Here is a 26,493-nt window from a genome sequence, read left to right as displayed (position 1 = left end):
AGGTTACTCTTAATTTGTATAATATAGAGATTATACACATTCAAATATAATTAGTACTGTTGGCTGTGGAGTGAGGCAATCCTCCATGGCCCTTGCGCATCCTTGCATATTCCTGTTGGGAGTCGAAGAATGTAAGGTCCTAACCTCTCTTCACCTGGACCACGTCTCAGCGCTGTTTGTAGTGAATAATCCTGAGGGATGAGATAATGTCTTCCCCGGGACAAACACCGGCTTGTTTGTCCGGCTTGTTACTTCTTGCTCCAATAGCACTGTATCCCCCAAACTCAATCTTCCTTTACCGCAGCCCGACGGGGCCTTTGCCATTGCCTCAGAGTAATGTCAGCTTGTAAAGAGGGTAAAATTCAAGAATCCTGCATGGTTCTTGACACTAGCACTGAAAAAAATAATTTCTATTATTAAGATTTATCTTACCGGATCCAGGTTCTTAAACAGCAGGATGTCTTTGCAAGCCTCTTGCAATCTATTTCTTTGATCATCAGTTTTTGGATGTATAATCTAAAAGGACACCAGATTAAAAAGCAAAAACAAAGACATTAGTCAGTACCATCTTACTCAAAGCGATAAAAATCTCCTAACAAAAATCAATAGGGATGTTAGAAAGAACTGTTGGTGCTCAAGTTCACTTTAGGTTAATGCTGAGATTCATTTTTAGATGCCTAGTAACTACCAGCCTACTAAGTAAGGGAAAGTAACGCAACTTGTCTCAGGGGAGTGGTATAGATTCATCAATATACATACTCTACTGAGTTTAATACTCTTTAAGATGTAGCTCTTTCCTTTGAAACTTGATAAACTGTCTAGAAGCAAGTAAATTCTTAAACATATATTGCATTGGATATTAAATACATTTTGCACATCGTAACTGCCCTCACAGTGAGTAATTTTCAGAAGGGAGCAAGCAACCACACACTGCCACTCCGAAAGAATGTGTGTTCAAGGGAAAATGAATCCTAAGAGTGCTTGTGCACTCATTTTAGATAAACTCAAGGAAAACTGGCATACTAGTCTCACTAAACTTTTATTCCACGACAGTGACGACCAACAGAATGCCCTTGGCAAGTGTGGCTTTTCAAGTCTCCAGAGTCCCTTTTGACTAGAGGAAGTCTCAACTGACTTTGACCAAAAAGTCCATTCTTTTGTGACCACTGGTAGTTTGTAACTATAAAATGAGTTAGAGAGATAAGGGATAGTCCTAAAAGCAGCAGACAGTGGATTGGTTTCCTGGAGACCTATACACCACCTTTTCCCATCCCAATGTTCACTCAGAGTGTCCCTGGGAGTGGATGGGCAGGGCCCCACCTCTTCAGTCAGCCGGCCCCACCACAGCAAGTAGAAGCGGGCAGCAGTGGATGTATGATATGGCCGCCAACATCACAAAACTCACAACAGAAAATTTAAACCAGCATTTCAAACCATATTGGATGGCAGAAAATTAATGAAAATCATAAACCTGAGAAGAATTGAGGAAATTTACAGTATCAGTATACTGATACTGTAAACGATGTATATGTGCACTATTTTTATGTATTATTTATAGACTACATAAAAGACTTAGCTAGTGAGAGAAGTCATTGCATTTTCCCCTATAAGGGTAAGGTGTATATAAATCTTTGTTTACAAACTGATCAATATTCACCTCAAACTAGATTCTAAGATGACACACAAACACAGAAAAAGTAGACCCTGGTGCCTACTAACTCACTGCTATGCAAGAAATCTTGAAAATTTAGATAGTCACTAAATCACACCAACCAAAAATCACTTCTTCCTCTTCAAATGAGGAAGGCTAACACAATAAAACAAAACAAACAAAACGTTATTTCTCATTTTACAAAATCCATCTAGATGCAGGGGTCCTCAAACTTTTTAAACGGGGCCAGTTCACTGTCCCTCAGACCGTTGGAGAGTGCGCACTGTGGGCCCAGGACGAGTCGGCTGCTAAGCAGGACAGGCAGTGGCGGCAAAAACACCCGGAGGGCCGGATAAATGTGCTAGGCGGCCCGTATGTGGCTCACGGGCGGTAGTTTGAGGACGCCTGACTAGAGCTTCAAACTGAGACAACTGTAAACACCTGCCCGCCAAGAAGCTCTATTCTCAGAGAGAAAAGGCTGGGGAGGCATCAGCATCATGTGCCTCCTTCGCTCTTATTGCCAGTTTAAGTCTTTCTCCCTGACCCAATCTCTAATAAGCTTTCACAAAAAAGCCCAGCTTCTTTTCTTTTATCTCTCTCTCCCTCTCCCTCCCCCTCCCCCCTCTCTCTCTTTCTCCCTCCCCCCCCACTTCTGTTCCTATCAATTAACACTTCTAAATTGTCTCTGGTTCCACATCCTGCTGCCAAGGTAATTGTCCACTGCACTGCTCCCATTTCCTATTTCCCTCACCTGCTGTCACTCTGCAGGAATATTGATCTCCACTAAAATCCCACTCTTCCTTCTGGAAAACATCTCTGATGTCTTACTCTGCCTTGTAACCACCTTTTCGGAAGATGCTGTCCCACTTCTCAAGACTCACCTCTCCCTGCTGGGCTTGGCATGATCCTAGTAAGAGATCTGCCTCTGGGTCACTGAGGCTTCAACAATATACCCTAAGTGTGACTTTTATTATATTAGAGGCCATGTTGGTTTTTATTAAAACATTTCTGATTTCAGGATAAACATTTTGCTTGTTAAACAAACATTTAGGTAGCATAAGTATGTGCATTTGTGTAGCATAAATTGCATAAATATGTGCCAGTTACTAGTTTAAGGATTTTACAAATATGAACTCATTTTATCTTAGTAACAGAACCCATGAAGCAGGTACCATTTTAGAGTTAAGAAAATGAACTTGCCCAGGTAATTTCTCCAATATCACCTAGTCCATCAGCTGCAGAGCCAGGATTCATCCCATGCAGGCTGGCTGCAGGGTCTATACTTTAAACCAGGGATTGGTAAATATGTTTTGTATGGCCTCTATCTAGACTACAAATGGTTTTACATTTCTTAATGACTAGAGGGAAAAAAAAAAATCAAACAAAGGATGATATTTCCTGACACATGAAAATCATATGAAATTCAAATTCCAAGTGTCTATAAATAAACTTTTGATGGAACACAGACATGTTCTTTCATTTATGCGCTATCTATGGCTACCTTTAAGCTACAACAGCAGGGCTGAGTAGTTGCAAATGGGACCCTATGCCGCCCCCAAAGCCTAAAATATTTACCCTCTGAAATTAAATGCATTTTTCACTTAAAAAAAAAAAAAAGAAAACCCCAAAAAACACTTACAGAAAAAGTTTGCCAACTCCTACTTTAAATTTCTGCTGCCTTTCAATTAAAAAAATTAGAAAACCAATTAATAAATAAGGTTTACTTAGACATTTTCTTTAAAGAACACTGTGTATCTATTTTGTTAAGCAGAAGAATCTGTACACAGAGCTGAAAGTAATCTTTCGAAAAGTAAAATCAGAACGCCCATCCGCCAGCTTAAACACTCAATGGACGCCATCACATTTGCTGAGAATTAAATCCCCATTCCCTCCTTCTCCACTCACTTCAGCCACTCAGCCCAACCGAACCTGTCTGGACCTGTCTTCACGGAGAACCTCAAAGGCCTCCCTCCCAAGCCCAAACTGCAGGCCTCCAGAAGACTCTCCCTGCCTGTCCTTCCAGTTTCACCCCAAGGAAGCCTTCTCCAACCCCTCCTTAGAACTAGGCCCTCTGCTGGTTTTGGGAGGTGTGTTTTGTTTTAATTTCTACACTTTGTTTCACTGTCCCTTTAGCATTTCATATTTTGTAATTAGCCATTAATTTACTTGCCTAGTGTCTGCATCTGCCACTAGACTCTAAGCTCTAAGGGCAGAGACTTGTCCATTTTGCTTGCCACTGTGTAACTAGTACTGGGCCAATTATGCAGAAGGTACTCCAAAATAAATTTGTGGAGTAACTAAACAAAGAAATACTCCACTCTAAAATGTATCAGCTCTTCACTACCAATTTTTTCTATGTGCTAGATGTATACAACCCTTAAATTTTCATTGACTAAAGGCATTCCAACTAAAATCCAATTTGTTATTTTCCAAAATGACTCTGAAGGATTTAAATTTTATTTGAGTCTGTATCAGAGCATAAATACCTATTTATACTAGAGATTTTAAAAGTTGGTGATACACAGAGTCCCAGAAAAAATACAAAATGTCCAAAAAAAATGTTACTTTATCAAAATACACCATACATTTTCTTCATGGATATTTTCTAATGTCTGTCTACATCTAATTAATTTTGCAATCTGTAATAATCATTAATTTTGCAATCTGTAATAATCATTAATTTTGCAATCTGTAATAATCTGTAATTTGCAATTAATTTTGCAATCTGTACTAATCATTCCCAAGGATTATGGTGCAGTCTGCCTTATAGTTTCTAAGGCAAAAAAAGTATATAGTTTTTAGTAATATATTTAGAAGGGAGGATACTCAAGGTAATTAAGAACCTGAAGGCACTTTATTATAATCATTAACATACAGTTAACACATTAATTATAAAAAAACGATTAAAAAATAACTTAAAAAGATGTTATAAGGGACAACTCTGCAGTAATACCCAACCCACAAAGATTCCTCCTTCTCTAGGAACTGCTCTTATTTATAGAAGTGGTTCCCAAGTAGCCAAGTCTGGACTTGTTAAGCCTGCCCCTACCCTGACCAGAGCTGGGTTTACTGGAAACCCCTGGAAAACTGGAATTTTAAACTGAGAGACATAGCAATAGACATTGGTAGCTGAGTTCCTTTCAAAGACAGTACTCTAAGTCTTGCACCCTTGCTCTGGAAGGACCCAAGAGGTGGGCAGGCTCCTGCCTGCTGGCTACAGCTTGGTCTTTGAACTCTTTCTGGAATTCTGTAAGATCTCCAAGCATTTGTCCAATAATCCCTCTCCAGTATTTTCTTTATAATCTCAACGTGATTAGGTTCTTTTACACAGCTAAATCAATCTTAACTGGTACAGCCTCCTCAACAAAACTGTTAGAAATTAGTTGGAGGGAGCCAGCCAAAACACTTTACCTATCTCATGGATTACATGGTAGCTAAAATTCCTCTCAAGGACTAATAGTTTTTAAGTCAATGAGATACTATTTATTTGTTTTTGAACTGTACTGTTAAATGTTCTTTAATTTAGATTTTTACTAATTTAAACCAGCTCATCAAAACTTATCTCAATTACTAAATTTTATCATATCCATTTATACCCAAATATCAAGAATGTGTGTAATCTACAATGTCACCGACTATTGTTTCTGCTAAACACATAAATAAAACACACAACAGGCACGGGCTAGTTTTTCAGACTATACAGAGTGGTGACAGCATGTAAAAATACCTTGATCCTAAGGCAATGTAATTTCTAGGCTAGAATTTATGAGCTTCATCAAAGTAATTTATGTTCTGGTGGTGAAAAATGAGCTCCCATGACCCTGCGGCTGGGAATCCCCATGGATCCAGGAGTAAAAGAGGGCTTCAGAATCCTTGTGCTGTCAATCTCTTACTACTTGATTTCACATATATTTCAGGAGCTCAACAATATAATGATTTAGGGACACGGTATCTGCTTTTCCAAATTAAAACTCAATCTTATTGAAGTATTTTTCAGAGCTACAGAAATAGGTTTTGGTTTTCGTTTTGGTTTGGGTTTCTGTTTGTTTGTTTTGAGACAGGGCCTCACTATGTCGCCCCAGGCAGAGTGCAATGGCATCACTGTAGCTCACAGCAAATTCAAACTCCTGGGTTCAAGGGATCCTCCCACCTCAGCCTCCCAAGTAGCTGGGACTACAGATAAGCCACCCACACCTGGCTAATTTTTCTATTTTTTGGTAGAGACCCAGTCTCACTCTTGCCCAGGCTGGTCTCTAACTCCTGACCTCAAGCAATCCTCCCGCCTCAGCTTCCCAGAGTGCTAGGATTACAGGCGTGAGCCACGGAGCCCAGCCACAGAAATAGGTTTTTGTTTATGCTTTTTAAGGCTAAAGATATAAGAGGGACTTTTGCAAAGTATATACTCAAAAAAAAAAGTAGATTCTTACTTTCCATTTCCAGGCACACTAATCTCTTATTTAGTTTACTTTTTTACCGAATAAATAAATCATGGGAGAACTAAGCTAAAGGACATAGCTTAAAACCTGCTTCAAACCAGACTGGCTGAATTCTTACAGAAACATTAGGGCCTCTAAGAAGTCAGCTGCTGAGCAAACTATCAAGACACACAGATTTAAAAATTAAATAAATAACTGCTGTACTGACATGTTGGATGTGATTTTACTGTAATTTGTTTGTTTCAGAGTAAACGTCTGTTGTTATAAATTAATAGGAGCAGAAGGTCTTTCCCACTATCTTCCTTTACTAGAAACACTACAAAAAAATAATATCATCACCATGAGAAAGACAACTGAAAACATTTTTCATCATCAGGATATATTTTGCAAAAGAAATAAAGCCACAACTGCAGTGAGCATATATGTTCATCTCTCTTTTTATGCAAAGAGGTAGTCTTTGGATAAAAATAATTCTACAGAACTTGAAGTAGAAGTAGGCTATCAGAGATGAGACTAGAAAAAGAATCAGTCAAAATAATTCCATTATGTCTCCTGTTAACCCGTATGCCTGTTAAGAACTTTTCTATTATTATTTTCCTTATATATGACAAGGGAATCAATTTAAAATTCACTGATTAATTTACATACCCTGGACTCTGCATCATCTTCTTCTTCATCAGGATTATAAGCTTCTGCACATACTATAAATATAAAAGTGGACATTTTAAAGATTCTTTCATCAAAAGCCATATTACAATAAATACATCTTTTAAAATGAATGAACAAAAAGAACCAGGGTGTAAAAAAAAACATTAATTCACCTCATCCAAGGCAGTTTACCCCTCAAAACTGATTTCATATTATAATGTATAAGGCATTTCTTTAAAAATAAAGCTGTATTTTAAGACACTGTCAATTGTTTTTCCTTTTTCTACTCAGAGAAACATCGCTTAAACCCTTTTTCTTCATTTCCAAGCATAGAAATGCATAAAAAAATAAGCATTACATAAAAGAACAGAAACAAAAAAAGTCTAAGTCTGCAATGAAATGATCCATTTAATCACATAGTTATGACTAACTGTCACAAATTATCCATAATCTAATCTTCTGGGAACAAATACTATTAACATTTGGCATATTCCATTCCAGTCTTTTATATATATATATTGCATATATGCAATATAAAAACCTGCTTTTTTCATTTAACAGTATAAGAATTTCTCATGTCATTAGAAACATTTCATTAAACATTAGAAACATTGTTTTGAGGACTACAGATTATCATATGTTATAATTAACTACCTTCCCTAATGCCAAACACTTAGCTGGCTTTTGTCATAACAACTTTGCAATAAACATCTTCATGCATAAATATTTGTCTACATTTCAGATTATGCTGTAGGTATTATTCCCAAATGTTATTTGGGGAGACTAAAAGGTATGACAATTTTTAGGGTATTTTTAATATCATGTTTCTTTTCAGAAGGGTTATATCCATCCATTGTCCTAAAAAGAATATGTAAAAAGGCTCCTCTAACTGTTCAAGAGGATGGATGTTACTGCTTACAATCTTTGCCAATTTAAACGAAGAAAGGATTGAAATTTTTAAAAATTATTAAATTTGGACACAAAATGTTTATAGGCTGACTATATTTCTTCCTCTGTCCTTACCTATAGGAAATACTTGGTTTTCTTTTTGGCTTATGCTGATTTCTTAATACCATTTTATCTGTCATATTACTCACATTTTATCCAAACTGCTTTTTAATAATGATAACTACAATGTTTTTACAGATTATGCATGTTTATTTTTAATGTAGTGGCATCTATATGGAAGAAAATCCCCCAATGTGATTTAAACCTGAAGTTAAACATCACGAAAGTACCACTGCTTTTGAGCTTGGAACCCTTTTCCTTATTTGCAAATCTAAAGACTTGTTATTTCTCTTTTCTTTCAAGTTTTTTAAAGGTAGATCTTTCTACATTTATTCCTTAACCCATATGGAGTTTATTCTGGCAAGGATATAAAAATATAAAGAACAAAGGATAAATGAAAGACTGACAAATGTTTTCCCAGGGGCCCCAGAATCTTATCATCATTAGTATACTATTATCATTATTATTGCAAAACCTGTGTTTTCTTTTCTCCAGGCACTGTTCTACACATCTAGACCAGTGGTTCCTAACCAGGTCCAATTCTTCAATCCACAGGAAACACCTAACAATGTCTGGAGAGATTTCAACTGTCACAACTGTAGGCGTTTAGGAGAAGCTACTGGCATGCAGTAGGTATAGGTCAGGGATGCTGCTAAACATCCCACAATGCACAGTACGGCCCCAACTCATCCCTGAGAAAGGATGAGTTGCCCCCATCCTGAACAAAGAATTAGCTGGCACAAAATGTCAATAGTACTGAGGCTGAGAAACCCTGATATAGAGTGCATTATCTCATTCAGTCTCACCACCACCCTAAGGTAGATGTTAATGCTATCATTTGACAGATGAAAGGACAGAGGGAGGCCAAGATCACACATTATAGTAAGTGACAGGACCCACAATTGATCCCTGGATTGTCGTCTTGACTCCAGAGCCCTCATTCCTTTTTTTTTTTTTTTAGCTCACAGCAACATCAAACTCCTGGGCTCAGGCGATCCTCCTGCCCCCCCCACCCCCACCCCCCAGCCTACCAGAGTGCTAGGATTACAGGCCTGAGCCACCACACCCAGCCTCAGAGCCCTCATTCTTAACCACTGTTCTACACTTGACTACTCTGATGAATTCACCAGCACAATTCCTGGACTTGAGCCTTTTGTGTCAGAAATCTAACAGAAGCAGGCCAATCTCACAGGGGCAGGCTCATATTAAAGAACCTCACTGAAGCACATAAGCAGAATGCCAATGTAGTAACCAACTTCCTACATGAAGGACAGTGTCAGCATGACCAGCCAGACCTCTCCCTGCAGGAAAACCACAGAAGCAGCCAAATCACAATTAAAATGTTCTCTGATGAGCAGGAAAGGGGAAAGAAGAAAGACTGTCAAATAAATGGAACGTTTAATGGCAATAGCCTAGACAGCCTGAGGCATCCACATACTCAATACAGACGGTCCTGCTAATGTGGCTGGAAGAGTTGAATTCGGTCGGTCGGCTGCAACCTTCCAGAGAGCATGAGGACATCTGCTTCTAATGCCTGGCTCTGTAACTCCCTGTCTCCATGGATGACCAACCTCACAGGCAGGACTGCTACTTCATCTGTAAGGTCCAATGCAAACACAAAACATGTCAGCCCCAACTTCAAAAATTAAGACTTTCCAGAGGGCAACAATAGGAAAACATTAAACCAAATTCAGGGCCCATGAAGGTGGCCCTGTTTATACAACTGACACATTCAATGAGGTGATATAGTAGGGTAGATATTTGTTTCTTTAAGGTAACTTGTTGTATCTGTATTCCCTCTGACTCACTAGAGTTGATTTTAAGTTTTAATTCACAGAATGCAAATATAATTCTCTAATTTCTAAGTTTCTAGTCCCCAAGCCCTGACTAAAAGTCATATGGTGTTAAGAATCTATTCTTTTTCCAAATACCTCATCAATTACCCTAGTATTATTTATTACTTAACACTTTTGATTTGTGATACACACTTTATTACATAGTATGTTTGTTCATTTCTGGACTGTTTTGTTGAACTATTTATTGTGTCAATATTACCAGGATTTAGTTCTTGGCATTTATGGTGCAATTGTTTCACTAGATTAGAATTCATCCAGCACCACCTCCTATAGCCAAATCAAAATAAAGCACTTGCAATTTTGTAAAGCTGTCATGGTGCCTTACAGCTCCTTATCATGGATTAAACCATTTCCTCTAACTGGAACTCCCTCCACATTCTCCTTTCCAAGCCACCCCTTCTTTCCAGCCCCAACTAAAAAGTCAGATCAAGAGTCACATCTTGATCTCTCACCTACTCAGAACTAATTCAGGAAACTCCATTTCTGTGCTCATCCTTTGCACTCTCCCAATAACTCTCCCACTACAGTGGGAAGAGCTCATTATTATCACTTACCATACTATAACACTTTCAAAGATGTTACGATCTGCTTGCCTCTCCAGGCTGGGGCTTGTAGCCCTCCAGGGACCAACTGTGTCCTCTTGTTCATGTTTGCATTTCCCTAGCATTGACCAGGCACACTGCCTAGCTCGATGCACATTTTTATGAATGAATGAATGAATGAATGAATGAATGAATGAATGAATGAATGATGAACAAATAAGCTTGCTAGGTCTTGAGGGCAGAGATGATATCTCTTTTTAATATCTCACCATAGTGTACCCATATTACAAATTCTCAAACAAATGCATATTAAATGAATGAATGAAAAATTGCTCTGTGTTAGAATGTCCTACACTATTTGTCCAAGAAATGAGGACAGAGAGGATGAATGAAAATGAGAGCCTTTTGTCTTATTCACCAAAAGGCCTAGAACAAAGATTAGGAGCTTGGTAAATATTTGTGTAACAAATAAATGAATGAAAGGCTCTATGCGTGGATGGCCACTCAAACCAAAGCCTCCAGATAACCTGTACTGCTTTGTATTCTTTCTGACATGATTTGCCCCATAATTCCTGGACAATCTGAAATTTAGCTTGAAACTATATACTTCATTTTTAGCAATTAAATAGTGGTAAGGGGCAGAGCCTTATTCTTTAAACCCTATATTAAGGTTTGCATCTTTTGCTGTGCATATATACGTATTTGGATACTATACTGGTTGTCAAGAATGGTCCAAGAACTTAAGCAGATTCTCACACTGCAGACAGAGTAATGTACACTGGTATAGCCAGACAACTGTCACAGACTGCATGGCATAACAGGAAAATAAGAACTATATTGACTTTGCATTCTGTGGGACCTGGCCTTCAATCTTTCCATGTACTATAGATAACAGTCTGGTAGACAAGGGGTTTATACCAATTCCCAGGGTTTTTCACCAAGAGCCCCCTACAATTTGTTGCTAATGTTTAAAAATCAGTCAAAGTAACTCTGCACTGGACAAGTATACATAATCCATTTTATCATCCTGGCTAACACAGAATAAAGGAACCAGGCTGAACTCCACGACCTGGGTCCTAGGCTCTGACACAGCTGCCCACAGTATACCTCAATAAATACTCACTAAAGGAATAAAAGGCAAATAAATATAGCCTGTATGGAACTGTGCAGTTTAGAGACCTTCAATCTAGAAAGATTGACTTCTACAAAATATGTAAAAGTTAATTTGCCAATGTTCTCAATACAGTAAGATTTTAGCATGCTTATTTAAATAATAATCAGCCTAAAATAAAGCTATTATAAAAACACAGGTGTATCAGACAACAGAGTTCTGACTCAATATAGTTAAATTTAGCTTACTGAAGTGGAAAGGCCCTCCTACAAAGGGAAAAAAATTATGTTTTACAAATATTAGTTTAAGGCTTTCTCAACCAAGAAAACTGGTTCTTATGGGGCAAAAACCCCTTATTCCTTTTTGTGTTTTGTATAAAGCAGAGATATACATTCAATACATAAAGAGATACATGTATAGCTATGGTAATAAAATCTCACTGGGGGCAAATGGGGGGAAAAGTTTAAAAAGACTTGGGGCAGGGGGGTGATAATGAAAAAAACATTGAGAAACACTGGTATAAGGACCTAACAGTTATAGCTAAGTAAAGGGAAGAGGCACAGAGACAAGTTAATAGGCTTCCTCCTCTCCCATTCATTTACATTTCTGCCCAGGTAATTTGGTATAGACCTGTTCTCATCCATTAGTAATGATCTTGAATTTGAAATCACAGAGCAAAGGCATTTGGAGAACATGCCCCAAATATAGAAGTTCACAGTTTGATCCCAAATCACATTCAAGCAAAAGACCACACAGAAAGCCTTATTTATTCATTCAAAAAATACTTTTTGAAATGTGACGAATGACGCAAATGAGTGTGTGTGTATATATCCTTTTGTTATTATACATTTTATATAATGTATAACCTGCCTTGTCTACATATTTTATATTTTAATTATATGTACTATATATAAAACATTTATAGAACTGTTTAGTTTAGAAAGCAAGAAAAAAATAGAATGAACATGGTATCAGTCCCACAACGAAGCTATGTGCAAAATGCTATGGGAGCAGAGAAGAGAAAGTAGCAACCAGCTGCTTAGAGGGTAGAAGGTGGCTTTATAGTAAAGGAGACCCCTAAATAGTTTATGAAGAGTGGGAAGAAGTTTATTGAGAAAAGAAGAGACTAGTTTGTTCCTGCTGTATTCCTAGCATCTGAACAGTGACTAGCCCACAGTAAATGTTAACAAAAATGGTTGAGGAAATAAATAGGTACCTTCGTTGGTAAGAAATGTATTATCTTCTTCCTTAACTTTATACATATATTGTAGAAACAGCATATGTCAGGTTAGACTGGCTTACACAACAGTAACAAGCATCCCCAAATCTCAGAGACTTCATACAACGTAAGTTTATTTCTTACTCACACAATGTGTCCGTCTCAGGATAGTGGGTACTCTGTGCCACGTAGTCCTTACTGTGGGCTACAAGCTGATGGAGGCTATATGATTTGGAATGTCACCAGTCCCTAGGCAGTGGCACACTGAGGACTGGCTCCTACAGCTTCTGCCTAGATGTGATACGTGTGTCTTCTGCCAAGAAGGCATATGTATCACATTTCATTGAACAAGTGACATGATCATTTTGAACTTCAAGGAGATGGGAAAGTACAATAGTACCATGACCTTAGAAGGCAAGAAAAACAAAATTTTGTGAACAGCTCTGATGACTACCAAAGAAACCATCTGATGGCCCTAACCCAAAGTGTCTCTCCCTTTCCCTCCGTCCCTCCCTCTCTCTCTCTCTCTCACACACACACACACACACACACACACGGGCTGGGAAGCAGACTAAAATTAACCTCACAATTTACTTAAAAATAGGGACTGTCTCATATACTCTGAACAGAATCATTACAATTTCCTTTAAATTGCCTTTCAAGTATCAATTGAATATTTAGTTATTTAATATATATTAATAACAATATCTTACTACCTCTTGCATTAAAATGTTACAAATTATAATTCACCCGTTACAGACATTTCAGCTACAAAAAGAGCAACATAAATATTTAATATATCCTCCTTTACCTATCTTGCAGAAATTTTAGTACCCTTCATTAAATAGTACTTAAGTGAATATTTAATTTCCAAATTAGCTATATTCATGTCAGCAGAATTTTAGTATAAATATTTTGACTTTGGCCAAAATATTTAACTATATAACTCTGTCTTGGTAAAATGATTGAAACATACATTGCATGTAAACTAGAATGTTCTGCCTCTCCCCAAGGTTATCAATGGAACTTTAAGAATCAGCCATTCACAAACCACTTTCTAGTTCTCTATAAAATTCTGTTTTAAATCATTATTCAGGCCGGGCACGGTGGCTCACGCCTGTAATCCTAGCACTCTGGGAGGCTGAGCCGGGCGGATTGCTCAAGGTCAGGAGTTCGAAACCAGCCTGAGCAAGAGCGAGACCCCGACTCTACTGTAAACAGAAAGAAATTAATTGGCCAACTAATATATATAGAAAAAATTAGCCGGGCATGGTGGCACATGCCTGTAGTCCCAGCTACTCAGGAGGCTGAGGCAGAAGGATTGCTTGAGCCCAGGAGTTTGAGGTTGCTGTGAGCTAGGCTGACGCCATGGCACTCACTCTAGCCTGGGTAACAAAGCGAGACTCTGCCTCAAAAAAAAAAAAAGCTTAAATCATCATTCAGGTAGGTTCCTAAATCATCCCAGACATATAATTACCAATCCTAAAAAATTTCTATAAAATGTTTTTCCTATTATTTCCACTACAAAATATTCTACTGTCTCATAAACATTTTAGAGATTTTAAATATTTTACTAAATTGCTGTAAATTGATTCATTAAAAAACCATTATTTTTGTTGCACTTTTACAGAAGTATTTAGAATAAAACTCCAAAATTTACTAATTTTTTTTTATTTTTCTAAAAACAATTTTCCTTCACATCTATACCACTCTTTTTTAAGTGACTACAGAATCAAGAACCATTCACACCTCACAAGTAAACATAATGTTCAGGATGCTATTGGGATAAGTACTGCTGAAATACATAAATGAGTAGCAACTTAGAGCTTCAAACAAATAAGAATTTGTTCATCATTTGCTATTTTCCTACTATTAAAGCTACAGATACCTAAACAAACTATTTTTAATCCGATTTTAAAAAATATGTGAATTTTTCTTCAAAATTGCCTCCAAAGGAAAAACAAAACTCTAATTTATATCAGAACCGACATGCATTTTGTAAGTGAATTTTTATTTTAGACTTGGGTTCCAACGTACTCAATCACTGATCTATCCCAAATACATTTTCTATCCTCTTGGTGCTCTATATCATTTTTTAAAATAATTAACTTATTTATAGCATAGCACAATTACAAGGACATAGCATTCAATAGGTTTACAGAAAAAAATCCTATCAATATGGAATGTTTCTAAGAGGAGTCCAGAATAGCGTAGGCTCCAACATTGTAATAATTCTACTGTTCATATATCATGAGTAGCCTACGCGATTCTGAGAAAGGAGGAAACACCTTATGAACATTCACTCCCTTTTTCAATAGAATAGTCTAGTCTGCTGTAGCTCTTAAGAGAAAGTAAAAATTCACAAATGACTAACAGTAAGATAATAGATACAGTAAAAACAGCTTGCAGAACAATTCTGAGGAGAATATGTTTGGATAACCATCAATTTTTTAAAGCCCACATGTTTTTGTTATCAATCATGAGAATTACTCAGTACTAATCTCCAGAACTAATAAATAGCAGACAGTAAGTGGATCAATTTGTACCAGAGGACAGTACTGTAAAGGAAATTATATTTATACTTTGCTGAAAATGGTCTAATAAGGATTTCTGAGCACTACAGTTAATGAATATTATGGATTATGAGATATTTAATAGCCAAGGAGAAATCAAAAAAGAAATTCTGATCCTTTGGTTAAAAAGCCAACAAATAGCTTCCCAAGAGTTTGTGCAAATGCTCTAATTGTTCAGATAATGTGATCTTTCTTGGCACTTATTTTGGTCTGAGACCTTGAATCACATTAAAGGAATCTAAGTATAAGTACTAGTCGATAATGAATGATATAGCCACATTTATCATAATACAATTTTGCCCTTCAGATATAGCAGAGCTGGAGCTACATCAAGCCTCTGAATATTTTTGTTTATTTACTGCTTTTGAGACTACTGCTGCCTAGCACACACATCAAAGAACTATGGGAACAGAAACACTACACGATTCTTCTAATTTTATTAATAAATTTGAACAAATATCATTTGACCAGATGGTTTTAGGATGGGAAGTTTGGACTTAAATATAGCCAGAATTATAGGAAAATAGTCAATTCCTAGCTTCCAAATTTAGTAATAAAACTATCAAATATGAACACATGGGGAACATATTTCAATCGAGTCTCTCCATGTGATTATCAGAAGTCTAATAAGAATTTTGATGCTATTAAATATAACCAAGTTGTGATAGAACAGTGCAAATCAATATCCAAAGATTCATAATATAAAATGCGTATTTACAAGAAAATATAATTCAGTCTGGTTTATTCATTACTTAAAAATCAAAAGAAATAAATCCTTATAGATAACCTCGTAGGATTTTCTTCTTAAAGAAAATAAAAGCTTCATTTCCATTTGTTAAAAGGGAACTCCGACCAGACTTGTTTCACACATATTTTGTATGGGTTTAAACTATGCACCTGTCTTACACTAATAAAATATGCTTTTTAAAAACAATAAAAATAAAAAAAAACTAATGAGATTTGGTGAACATTTTCCTACGTCATTAGATATTCCTGTAAAACATAATTTTTAAATGGCTTCATAGATACTGATAGTATTTATGGACATTTATCTTAATTTGTTTGTTTATTGTTGGGAATTTAGATTTCTTCTCTTTTTAAACTAATTTCTTCAGACCAAGATCTGAATCAAGATTCATGAGGTGATATGACAAATAAATTTAAATAAATTTTTATTAAAAAATAATATGATATAAAGACAATCACAAAATAAGAGACACAGAAATAATAATAAACATTTAAGTCTAATAAACTAGCAAAGGTATTTGTTTTTTAATAAAAGCCAATATTAGAAGGGAAGCATCATTAGAATGCACTCGTGCACTGCCAGTGAAACCCTGAATTGGGACTGGGGATGGGTATGGAGGGGTCAGTTTGGAAATATTATTAAAAGCTTTGAAAATGTTCATGCCCAATTCAGCAAGCGCTCTTCAATTTGATCTGAAGAAATGATAGGTAAAAAAGAAGAAATTTAAATTCCCAACAATAAGCAAGCTATAAATTAAATATCCATATATACTATTGACATCTATGGGAAGCCATTTGAAATTATGTTTTATAGGAATATCTAAAGGAAAATGTTCACCAAATTTTATTGGTTTTTTTTTTTTAAGCCAGTTTCGAGATAGATACGTGGTTTGACCTCACAGAAAATATGCATGAAAAAGTCTGGCAGGGTAGACATCAAAGTTTATATGGTAATTATTCCTTGGTACTAATAGTATGATTATGATGATTCTTATTTTCCTATTTTTGCCTTCCTAAGTTTCATTTTCATCAAGAATGTACTACATTTATAATCAGAAAAAAGAATTTTTTAAGCAGAGGATTGTAGAACTCTCTTAAACATTCATATCTCAAAAGAGAGATAATTGTAAAATTTCCAGAAACATTCATATCTCAAACATAAAAGGGGATTAAACATAAAAAAGTTTCTTGCTAATAATCAGTCTTTCTTTCAAATATATCTAATCCTTTTGCAAAAATACTTTTCAAATTTAATACTTCTTAAAAACATACAGCTTTTGAAATTAGCAAAATCAAAGTACTAAAGTTTTTTAGAAAATATATGAAAAGTATCTCATTAACGATACTATAGTAAAACCCAAACCTCTATTTATAATAAAAATAAAAACATTCACATAAAAAAGAATATTCAACCAACATCCACCTCAATCGTAATAATATGGCTTCCTCTATACCTTCAGTACTTAAAAATCATCTTTAGAGTTACAGTATAGCAGCATGCTAAAGCCTCCCTCCAAAAGGCAATGAAAAACTAGACTAAACTGTAAAAAAAAATTTAAATCAGGGTTCCAGAAATCAACCAAAGGCATTTCTTGATTAAAAGCTAGTGATTTTGAGTTAGAACAGTAGAAGCCTATGGCATTCCTGCCCAAGGCTGCTATTCCTTACTCCCAGCTTTGTCAGCATGGTAGTTCTACCAGCTTTGTTGCAAGAGGAGAATAACTTGACTGAGAAAACACAAGAAAAGCACACACACACACACACACACACACACACACACACACACACACACACACACACACACCCCTGCCCAGCAGCAGTGTTGGTTATAGCCACCTGAGTGAGAGACAAGCAGGAAGACTAGAACCTCAGATAGCTCAAGGATGTGGCCTTGGCTGCAGCAAACAGACCAGCAAACTAGCCAGAAACTTAACAGAAAATGAGACAATCACAGAGGAACATGATACACTCTCCAAGCATTCATGGCCACCTGGAAGGCTGTGTGGGGATGCAGGAGAAAGTAGGCAGGGCCCAAGCCAACCACTTATCTCTACCTGTCCACAAGGCTGTGGCACACCCAGAGGAGACATGAAATGGCTTGGCAGAAAATAAAAGCTGGGCATGAGTGAAAACTGCCTGAAATTTGAATATGCTCCTGAACTCACATAAGACCCATCAACTCAAGGTATAGTACAACCTCTGACCAATCAGTCATGCAGAACACAGGGGCTAACCCTGAGAAGCCAGGGTTAAAAATAAAAACAAAAAGCAGAGTTATTAGCAGGCACATACATGGCAGGGACAGAGTACACAGATTTAACATAGGCAAGTTATTTTATTTTATTTTTTTTTTTTTTGAGACAGTTTCACTTTGTTGCCCAGGCTAGAGTGAGTGCTGTGGTGTCAGCCTAGCTCACAGCAACCTCAAACTCTGGGCTCAAGCGATCCTACTGCCTCAGCCTCCCAAGCAGCTGGGACTACAGGCATGTGCCACCATGCCAGGCTAATTTTTTCACTATATATTAGTTGCCCAATTAATTTCTTTCTATTTATAGTAGAGACGGGGTCTCGCTCTTGCTCAGGCTGGTTTTGAACTCCTGACCTCAAGCAATCCGCCCACCTCAGCCTCCCAGAGTGCTAGGATTACAAGCATGAGCCACCTCACCCGGCCGTTAGGCAAGTTATTAAAAACAACAACAACAACAACAACCTGGAGAGAGAGGAAATCAGAATCTAGAACTGCTATAAAAAATAATCTAAAATATGAGGCAAGCAATGAAATAGGAAGTGTGTATGACCCATACTCTGGAAAAAAGCAGTCAACAGAAATTGTCTCTAACTGGGCCCAGTTGTTAGACTTGGGATTAATATATAGAATAGATAAAGAATTCCTACAACTCAACAACAGAAAAGCCCAATTTAAGAATAGGCACAGGACTTAAATTAGTCATTTCTCCAAAGATGATATACAAGTTACCAATAAAGTACATGAAAAGATGTTCAATATCACTGATCATTAGGGACATGCAAATCAAACCCACAATGAGGCTCCCTTCCCCTTCTTGTTTAAAAAAAAAAAAAAAGATAAAACCCACAATGAGATACCACTACATACCTATAGGTCAACATTATCAAAACAAAACAAAACGAAAAAATAGCAAGTGTTGGTAAGGATATGGAGAAATTGGAACTCTTGTGCACTGTGGAAACAGTGCACTGTGGAAACAGTATGGCTGTTCCTCAAAAAATTAAACATAGAATTATCATATGGTGCAACAATTCCAAGTCTGGTTATATAATCAAAAGAACTACAAGCAGGGACTCAGATATTTGTACATCAATGTTCACAGCATCGTTATTCACAACAGCCAAAGGTGGAAGCAACCCAATTGTCCATCGACAGATGAATGAATAATCAAATGTGGTATATACACATAATAGAAAACTATTCAGTTTTAAAAAGGAAGGAAATTCTGACACATGCTACTACACTGACGAACCTTGAAGACATTACACTAAGTGAAATAAGCCAGTCACAGAAGGACAAATACTGTATATGAATATGATTATGTGAAGTGCCCAGAGCACTCAAATTCATAGACTGCGACCCCCAGCCTCTGCTGGTAAGTCTGTTAGGAACTGGGCTGCAGAGCACCCCGCCAACCCCATAGAAAAATTGTCTGTCTTCCATGAAACTTAGGAACCAGGCCCACAGCAGGAGGTGAGTGGAGGTCAAGCAAGCAAAACACAAAGCTTCATCTGTATTCACAGCCACTCCCCATGGCAGCCCCAACCCTGGTCCATGGAAAAATTATCTTCCACAAAATATGAAACTTAGGAACCAGCTGCACAGCACAGGGGTGAGCAGCAGGTGAGGAAGAAACACTCCATCTGTATTTACAGCTGCTCCCCATGGCTCACATCACCGCCTGAGCTCCACCTCTCCCCCCACACCATCTGTGGAAAAATTGTCTTCCATAAAATTGGTCCCTGGTGCCAAAAAGGTTGGAGACTGCTGATAGAAAGGTGGTTGCCAGGGGCTGGGAGGAGTAGGGAATGAGGAGTTAAGTGTTTAATGGGTACGCAGTTTCAGATGTGAAGATTTTCACATCTTCACCTTGTGAGGATGAAAAGGTTCTGGGGATGGTTGGTGATAACAGCTGCAAAACAATGTGAATGTACTTAATGTCACAGAAAAATGGTACACTTAAAAATGGTTAACGCGAGAGTCCGAGTGGAGCTAGCGAGCCGAGTGGTTGTGTGGTCGCGTCTCGGAAACCAATAGCGCTTGCAGCATGGCTGACCAACTGACTGAAGAGCAGATTGCAGAATTCAAAGAAGCTTTTTCACTATTTGACAAGGATGGTGATGGAACTATAACAAAGGAATTGGGAACTGTGATGAGGTCTCTTGGGCAGAATCCCACAGAAGCAGAGTTACAGGACATGATCAATGAAGTAGATGCTGATGGTAATGGAACGATTGACTTCCCTGAATTTCTGACCATGATGGCAAGAAAAATGAAAGATACAGACAGTGAAGAAGAAATTAGAGAAGCATTCCGTGTGTTTGACAAGGATGGCAATGGCTATATTAGTGCAGCAGAGCTTCGCCATGTGATGCCAAACCTTGGAGAGAAGTTAACAGATGAAGAGGTTGATAAATTGATCAGGGAAGCAGATATTGATGGTGACGGTCAAGTAAACTATGAAGAGTTTGTACAAATGATGACAGCAAAGTGAAGACGTTGTACAGAATGTGTTCAATTTCTTGTACGAAATTGTTTATTTGCCTTTTCTTTGTTTGTAACTTATCTGTAAAAGGTAACTTATCTGTAAAAGGTCAAAAAAATATGCATGTATAGTAATTAGGACTTCATTCCTCCATGTTTTCTTCCCTTATCTTACTGTCATTGTCCTGAAACCTTATTTTAGAAAATTGATCAAGTAACAAGCATGTGGCTTACTCTGAATATATCTAAGCCCTTCTGCACATCTAAACTTAGATGGAGTTGGTCAAATGAGGGAACATCTGGGTTATGCCTTTTTAAAAGTAGTTTTCTTTAGGAACTGTCAGCATGTTGTTGTTGAAGTGTGGAGTTGTAACTCTGCGTGGACTATGGACAGTCAACAATATGTTCTTAAAAGTTGCACTATTGCAAAACAGGTGTATTTTATCCAGGTACTCGTACACTATTTTTTTGTACTGCTGGTCCTGTACCAGAAACATTTTATTGTTACTTGCTTTTTAAACTTTGTTTTAGCCACTTAAAGAAAATCTGCTTATGGCACAATTTGCCTCAAATCCATTCCAAGTTGTATATTTGTTTTCCAATAAAAAAATTACAATTTACCCAAAAAAAAAAAAATGGTTAACACGAGAAATTTTATGTTAAAAAATCATAATAAAAACAAAAATTTTTAAATAACTATATGAGCAAATATAAAAAACTATAAATATATATATTTTTGCTCTTCTCTTACTTTCTTTAAGAGACAAGCTTTCATAAAGCAGTAACTGTCACACTGAATTGTTGGGTTGATGGCGTATATAACACACAGTCAGTGGCAGCACAATGGGCTGAGGGTCTGTCACCCTCGTGTCCTCCTACTCTGCACACACTTCAGGAAGCCAGTCTGATCACGAAGTGCAGCTCTCCCCTGGAAGAGATCATCTCCTCTCAGCTGTTTCCAGACAGTGCCCCTCCCCTTGGTGGGGCGGTCTGCAAGGACCTATTCTGAACTTTCAGGATTCCAGCCTGACCATGCCTGGGAGTGATACCTTGGCTAATTTCACTCTATGACAAAAAAAAAAATTTAATGGCTCCCTACCACATACATAATAAAACCCAAACTCTCACCAAGGCTTCCAAGGCTCCCCTCCCCCACTCTGATCCAAACCTACAGGTAGAGGCTTTCCTCTTATAATAATATAATAAAGCCCACATATTTCAGAGCTGATTAGAGTATTCACTATTCCCTGAACGCCATATTAACTACATGGTTTGCTGAACCAGAAATTTATTCCTTCCACTACCCATTCCTACCTATTACAATCCTTTTCTTCCCTTGAAGCTCTGCTCAAATGCCACATCTTCTCTGATACTATCCCCCAAACCAAACACACCAGCTAATTAAATGCTCTCTTCTGTGTAGAAACACAGAATGCATCTTATTCATGTCTCTATTTCACTGGAAGCTCATTTTATGTAGGGACTAAATTCTAAACATATAAGGCAAAAATTTCCTCTAGTTAATGGTATTCTTGAAAATCCCATAGGAACCCATTGCTGGAGACTGTCACATGGTCTTACAAGAAGTCCAAAACAGTGGGTTTTCCACCATCAAAACTGATTACTTTTTCTCCTGGTGAGCACTAGTAGTTTTTGCTGGCTTACATTTAGAAGCTATGCTGTATGGAAAATGGGTACCTTTAAATCCTAGAGGTACTCACACTGAGAGGCACGCAGGGACCAAGCAGGCCTGCAGGAGCAGCAGATTCACCTCTCCCCCTCGCCTACTGCAGGGTGCAAATTGTCCTCGCGCTCTCCGTGGGATGTGCATGGTAGGTGACATTCCCCATGATGCAATTCTGCTGTGCTGTCCCACAACTCTCTGGTAGGAGAGTAATGGTACAAATTTAGCTCCTCCAGGGCTTGGGCACAAGCTGTATCTTCCTTATCTTTAGCAATCTCATAGGATGCACACAACAGTGTCTTGCAAATACTAAGTTAATTATAAATGTTTTATAATTTAACTAAAGTGACAGCACAACCAATCACATACAAAAACCATCTCTCCTACAGTTATTAATATCACAGCATAATTACTCCAAAAACAAACCTTTTTGCACCAAAAAACTATCCTCTTACAAATTAGAAACCCTTACAAGTCTAGAAATAACATCCAACCTGATTTTAAAATGCAATAATTTTGCATAACATGAGGGAACCAGGTGGTTAGCTGCTCTTAATGTTCTGGGGGAAAAAAAAACATCAAAAACCAGTTCATAAGATGAAAGATGACAGTGACCTTTAGCCTCCCACTTTATCTCTTTGAAAATCTTGTGATATAAATGCAAAGTATTATTTCTTCTTTGGGACTTTTCCTTTAGCAACTAGATAAACTGATACCAAGACAATGGTCCCAATTCTTTTGAAGAGAAACATTTGTCTAGTATTGTTATTTCTTGTCATTCTATGTAAAGTATTATTCTGTTACAGACAGGAATGTTTCTCAGCAGAAAAAGACACAAATGGGTCACCTGCAGTTGCATGGGCAGGTGATGAGACAGGTTACACAAGGAACTCAGCTTACCAGTTATCTCAGATTTGCAGATGTGCTGAGTACACTGCAGATGTCCCCTTAGTTTGGAAAGGAAACTCAGTTAGCCAACAGAGATACTGCCGTTGGCAAAAAAAGACAGAGGGCTTCTTCAGGGCAGCCAGTCTACATTAAGAATCAGCTAGCAGACATGATTCTAATAATCTAACGTGGACCTGCCAAAATCAGTCCCAGGTGAGGTCAGGGTTTCTGAGCCCTGTGCCATAGCAGGCCCCAATGGGCAAATAAGGTAACTTCCAGGTCAAGCTAGGATGGCTGGGCTAATTAAAAACCCTTTTCTGATTTTGGAGGGCTTGAATCAAAGGGAATGTCAGGTCTGTCTCTTTCTGGTAGCTCATGCTGTAAACTGTGGCGCTGTGGTGGCTGGACTCCCCACCGTATGGAGAAAGGAGCCTACAGCAAGAAAGAGAATCAGAGGTGAAAGAAGGAGAGATTCCTGACACTGTTCAAAACCCAGTTCCAGTCGCTCCTCCAGTCCTGCTGCACTCGTGTCCCTCCTGTGGCGTGGTGATTCTTGAGAGCCACACCCCCACAACTATCTCAATAAACTCTTCGTTTTCAGTTGATTGAATTCAGTGTGTGTTTTGGTCACTTGCAACCAAAGAGAATTCAGAAGTTAAGAACACTGGTTCACAAAGATCAGGACAACCAGGAAAACAAGACAATAAAGATTCAGTCAATTACCAAAAATAACTAACAATAAAACCATAGAGCAGTCATTGATAAGGCAGTAGTATTTGTAAGATGACAAATTCGAACTCTGGTGACTCTTCAATGGTATTATAACCACAAAAACAGGAGATACCTAACTCGGGGACCATGTGTAGTTCTGGCAGGAGTACCTATGACTGTTTATCTGTTTATCCATGATATTAATCAGAGAATGTAAATGACAGTCTACAAAATTCAAATTATTCTCTCCTAACAAATTTTGCTGAATGACCAAATTTGCAAAACAAATAAGGCTGGCCTTAGTTCTTAGTTTTTATGTTCCATGGATTTCAGAACCACTGCCTGGTATTTTTTAAATAGCTTTATTGTTTTTACAAAAATGATGCATGTACCCTGCACATAATTCATTTTTCAACTATTAAAATTTTGCTTCACCATATGCAAAACACTTTGAAATGCCTCTGGCTTTAGCAAAACTAATACATGGAAATAACTTTTATTTATTGACTATTTATATCTAAAGCTGTGATTGGTGTTTATGAGAGAGACAAGTACTAAATAGGGTCCCTGTACTCTACTAGTATACAGCCTGGTTGGGATAAATTCTTCTGTTAAGGTATGGGTATAAATTATTATCTGTGGTAATATCTAGAATAACTGATTAACACTATGGGGAAAAGATCACAGGATTCGGACAAACTGAGGTGCACCCCAGCTCAGCCATTTTTTTCCTGTCACTTATTAATTGTGAGGCTTTTGCACATTACAACGCTTTTTTTTTTTTTGAACATAGCCTTACACTGATATACAACGCTTTTTGCGTCTCAATTTTTCCCCCCTCTGTAAAATGTAGCTATTAAGATCTACCTCATAGAGTTGCTATGATTAAATAAATAAATGCCAACTGTATAAGAATCACATGAGAAACAAACTTTGAAAAAATAGATTGACATATTTGGCTTAAGCTATCAAAAGACATAGAATGAAGGCGAATCGATAAACATCCATACTTGCCTATGAATAAGAGAGTAAGTGCCAGGCCTTTGCACACACCATTCCCTTGTCCCTGGAATGCTCTCCTCTCCCCTCCTCCTCCATCCTGTTCTTCCCAGGTCTGGGCTGAAATGTCACCTCCTGAGAGAGGCATTCTCTGGCTGGTCCATGCAAATAAGTGCTATGTGTCACTCAATGGAGAACTAAGTCACACCACAGACTCTCATTCAAGATGACTGCATTAAGACACCTATGAAAGGCTGTGCTTAAGAGCCCACATCCAGAGAGTGACTCGCTGGGTTCAACCTTTGACCACTCTCAGGAAAAGCTGTGGATTCCTTAAACCAGTTACTTAACTTCTCTGTGCCTCAGTTTCCTTATCTATAAAATGGAGATAATAATCATATAGTACTCAAAGGTTGATGAAAAAATTACATGACAAAATTTAAATCAAGGAATGTTTAAAATATAGTAGGCAGCCACACTTGGTTAGATGAGAGGGTTTATGTTAGAGGCAACAGGAAATGGGGCTATAGGGTAATTGAGTCTGCAGGTTGGTGAGGGCCTTGAGTTGAATATCAAATTAAAATGTACAGACTTTCTCATATGTGATATGTGGGGTGTTATGGCAGAGATGTGCCAGACGAATGAGAAAAGAGGAAGACTAATGCTAGAGAGATTGCCTTACCTCATTCTAGCAATCTATGTGTGTGATAACTGGAGTGTGGAGGTGGCAACAGAGATAGAAAGTAAGGAAAAGCAACCATAAAAGCCAACGTTAATCCAGTAATGGACTAGCTAAGGGCCAAGGATATTAAGTGTCCTCATTAATAACTTAATTAACAGATATGGTTTCTATCAAGAACTCACCATAAAATCTGAGTATCACATTATATCAAGTTACTGAATATCAGAAATAAATGTTTCTAAGAAAACAAATGTGAGTATTGATAAGAATAAGCAATTAAAAAGCGGTGTCATTTTTAAAGTAAAGTGAAAATAAAACATACTATTTTAATGGTACAGAATACAGAGGTATTCTAGCACAGTAATATAATATACCAATGTTAGGCAAAGAAAATTTGAAACAATAGTGTTGTTTTATACTTAACTCTTTCAAGAAGATCTTATTTTTTTTTCCATATACAAAATCCATTTAATGGCAAGAAGATCTTATTTTTATGAATATTAATTCTCCTTCTTAACTATAAAGTTACCTTCCATGTATCAACTTTCTTCAACATTTGCCTAAAAGCTAATTTCAAACAAAAATTAGAATAGGGCATTTTGGTGAGAAAAAAAATCTCTACAGGGAACTCAATTTGGCCCCTCTACCTGCATTTATTATATCTTTCATACAAAAAATAATTATTAAGAAAGGAAAATATATAGAAGGAAGAAAACCAATAGTTAATCAGTCCTGTCTCTATCAAGGACTGTACTAGGGACTTGCACTCATTTAATCCTTAATACTAACAACTTCAGCAGGTATAACATTCAATGCTCAGTTTATAAATGAAGACACTAAGGCTCAGAGTTCACCACAGCTAGTAAATGATGGAGCACAGGGATTCTTACTGAGGTCTTCCAATAACAAAGTACAGGAATTTCCCCCTACACTGTCCATTCTCCCAGGTCTACATTAAAAACACAGCATATCAGCCAGGCACAGTGGCTCATGCCTGTAATCCTAG

General features: G+C 37.4%; 2 protein-coding genes across 2 annotated transcripts in view; one reads left to right on the top strand and one right to left on the bottom strand.

Moving 5' to 3' along the window:
* The window catches only part of PRKAR2B (protein kinase cAMP-dependent type II regulatory subunit beta), a 90,371-nt gene that overhangs the window by 28,624 nt on the left and 35,254 nt on the right, over positions 1 to 26,493 (bottom strand). The window contains exons 3-4 of the mRNA XM_012746286.2: positions 6,736 to 6,788; positions 433 to 516 (exon numbers count right to left, since the gene is read on the bottom strand). Coding sequence (XP_012601740.1) covers positions 433 to 516; positions 6,736 to 6,788 — 137 coding nt within the window. The remainder of the gene's footprint in view (positions 1 to 432; positions 517 to 6,735; positions 6,789 to 26,493) is intronic.
* LOC105861068 (calmodulin-alpha-like) lies at positions 20,036 to 20,571 on the top strand. The gene has a single exon (XM_076006525.1). The coding sequence runs from the start codon at positions 20,087 to 20,089 to the stop codon at positions 20,531 to 20,533; it is 447 nt and encodes a 148-aa protein (XP_075862640.1). The 5' UTR covers positions 20,036 to 20,086; the 3' UTR covers positions 20,534 to 20,571.

This window comes from Microcebus murinus, chromosome 9 (genome assembly GCF_040939455.1).
Source record: "Microcebus murinus isolate Inina chromosome 9, M.murinus_Inina_mat1.0, whole genome shotgun sequence".
Classification (NCBI taxonomy): Eukaryota; Metazoa; Chordata; class Mammalia; order Primates; family Cheirogaleidae; genus Microcebus; species Microcebus murinus.
This window is presented reverse-complemented; position numbering and strand designations above follow the sequence as displayed.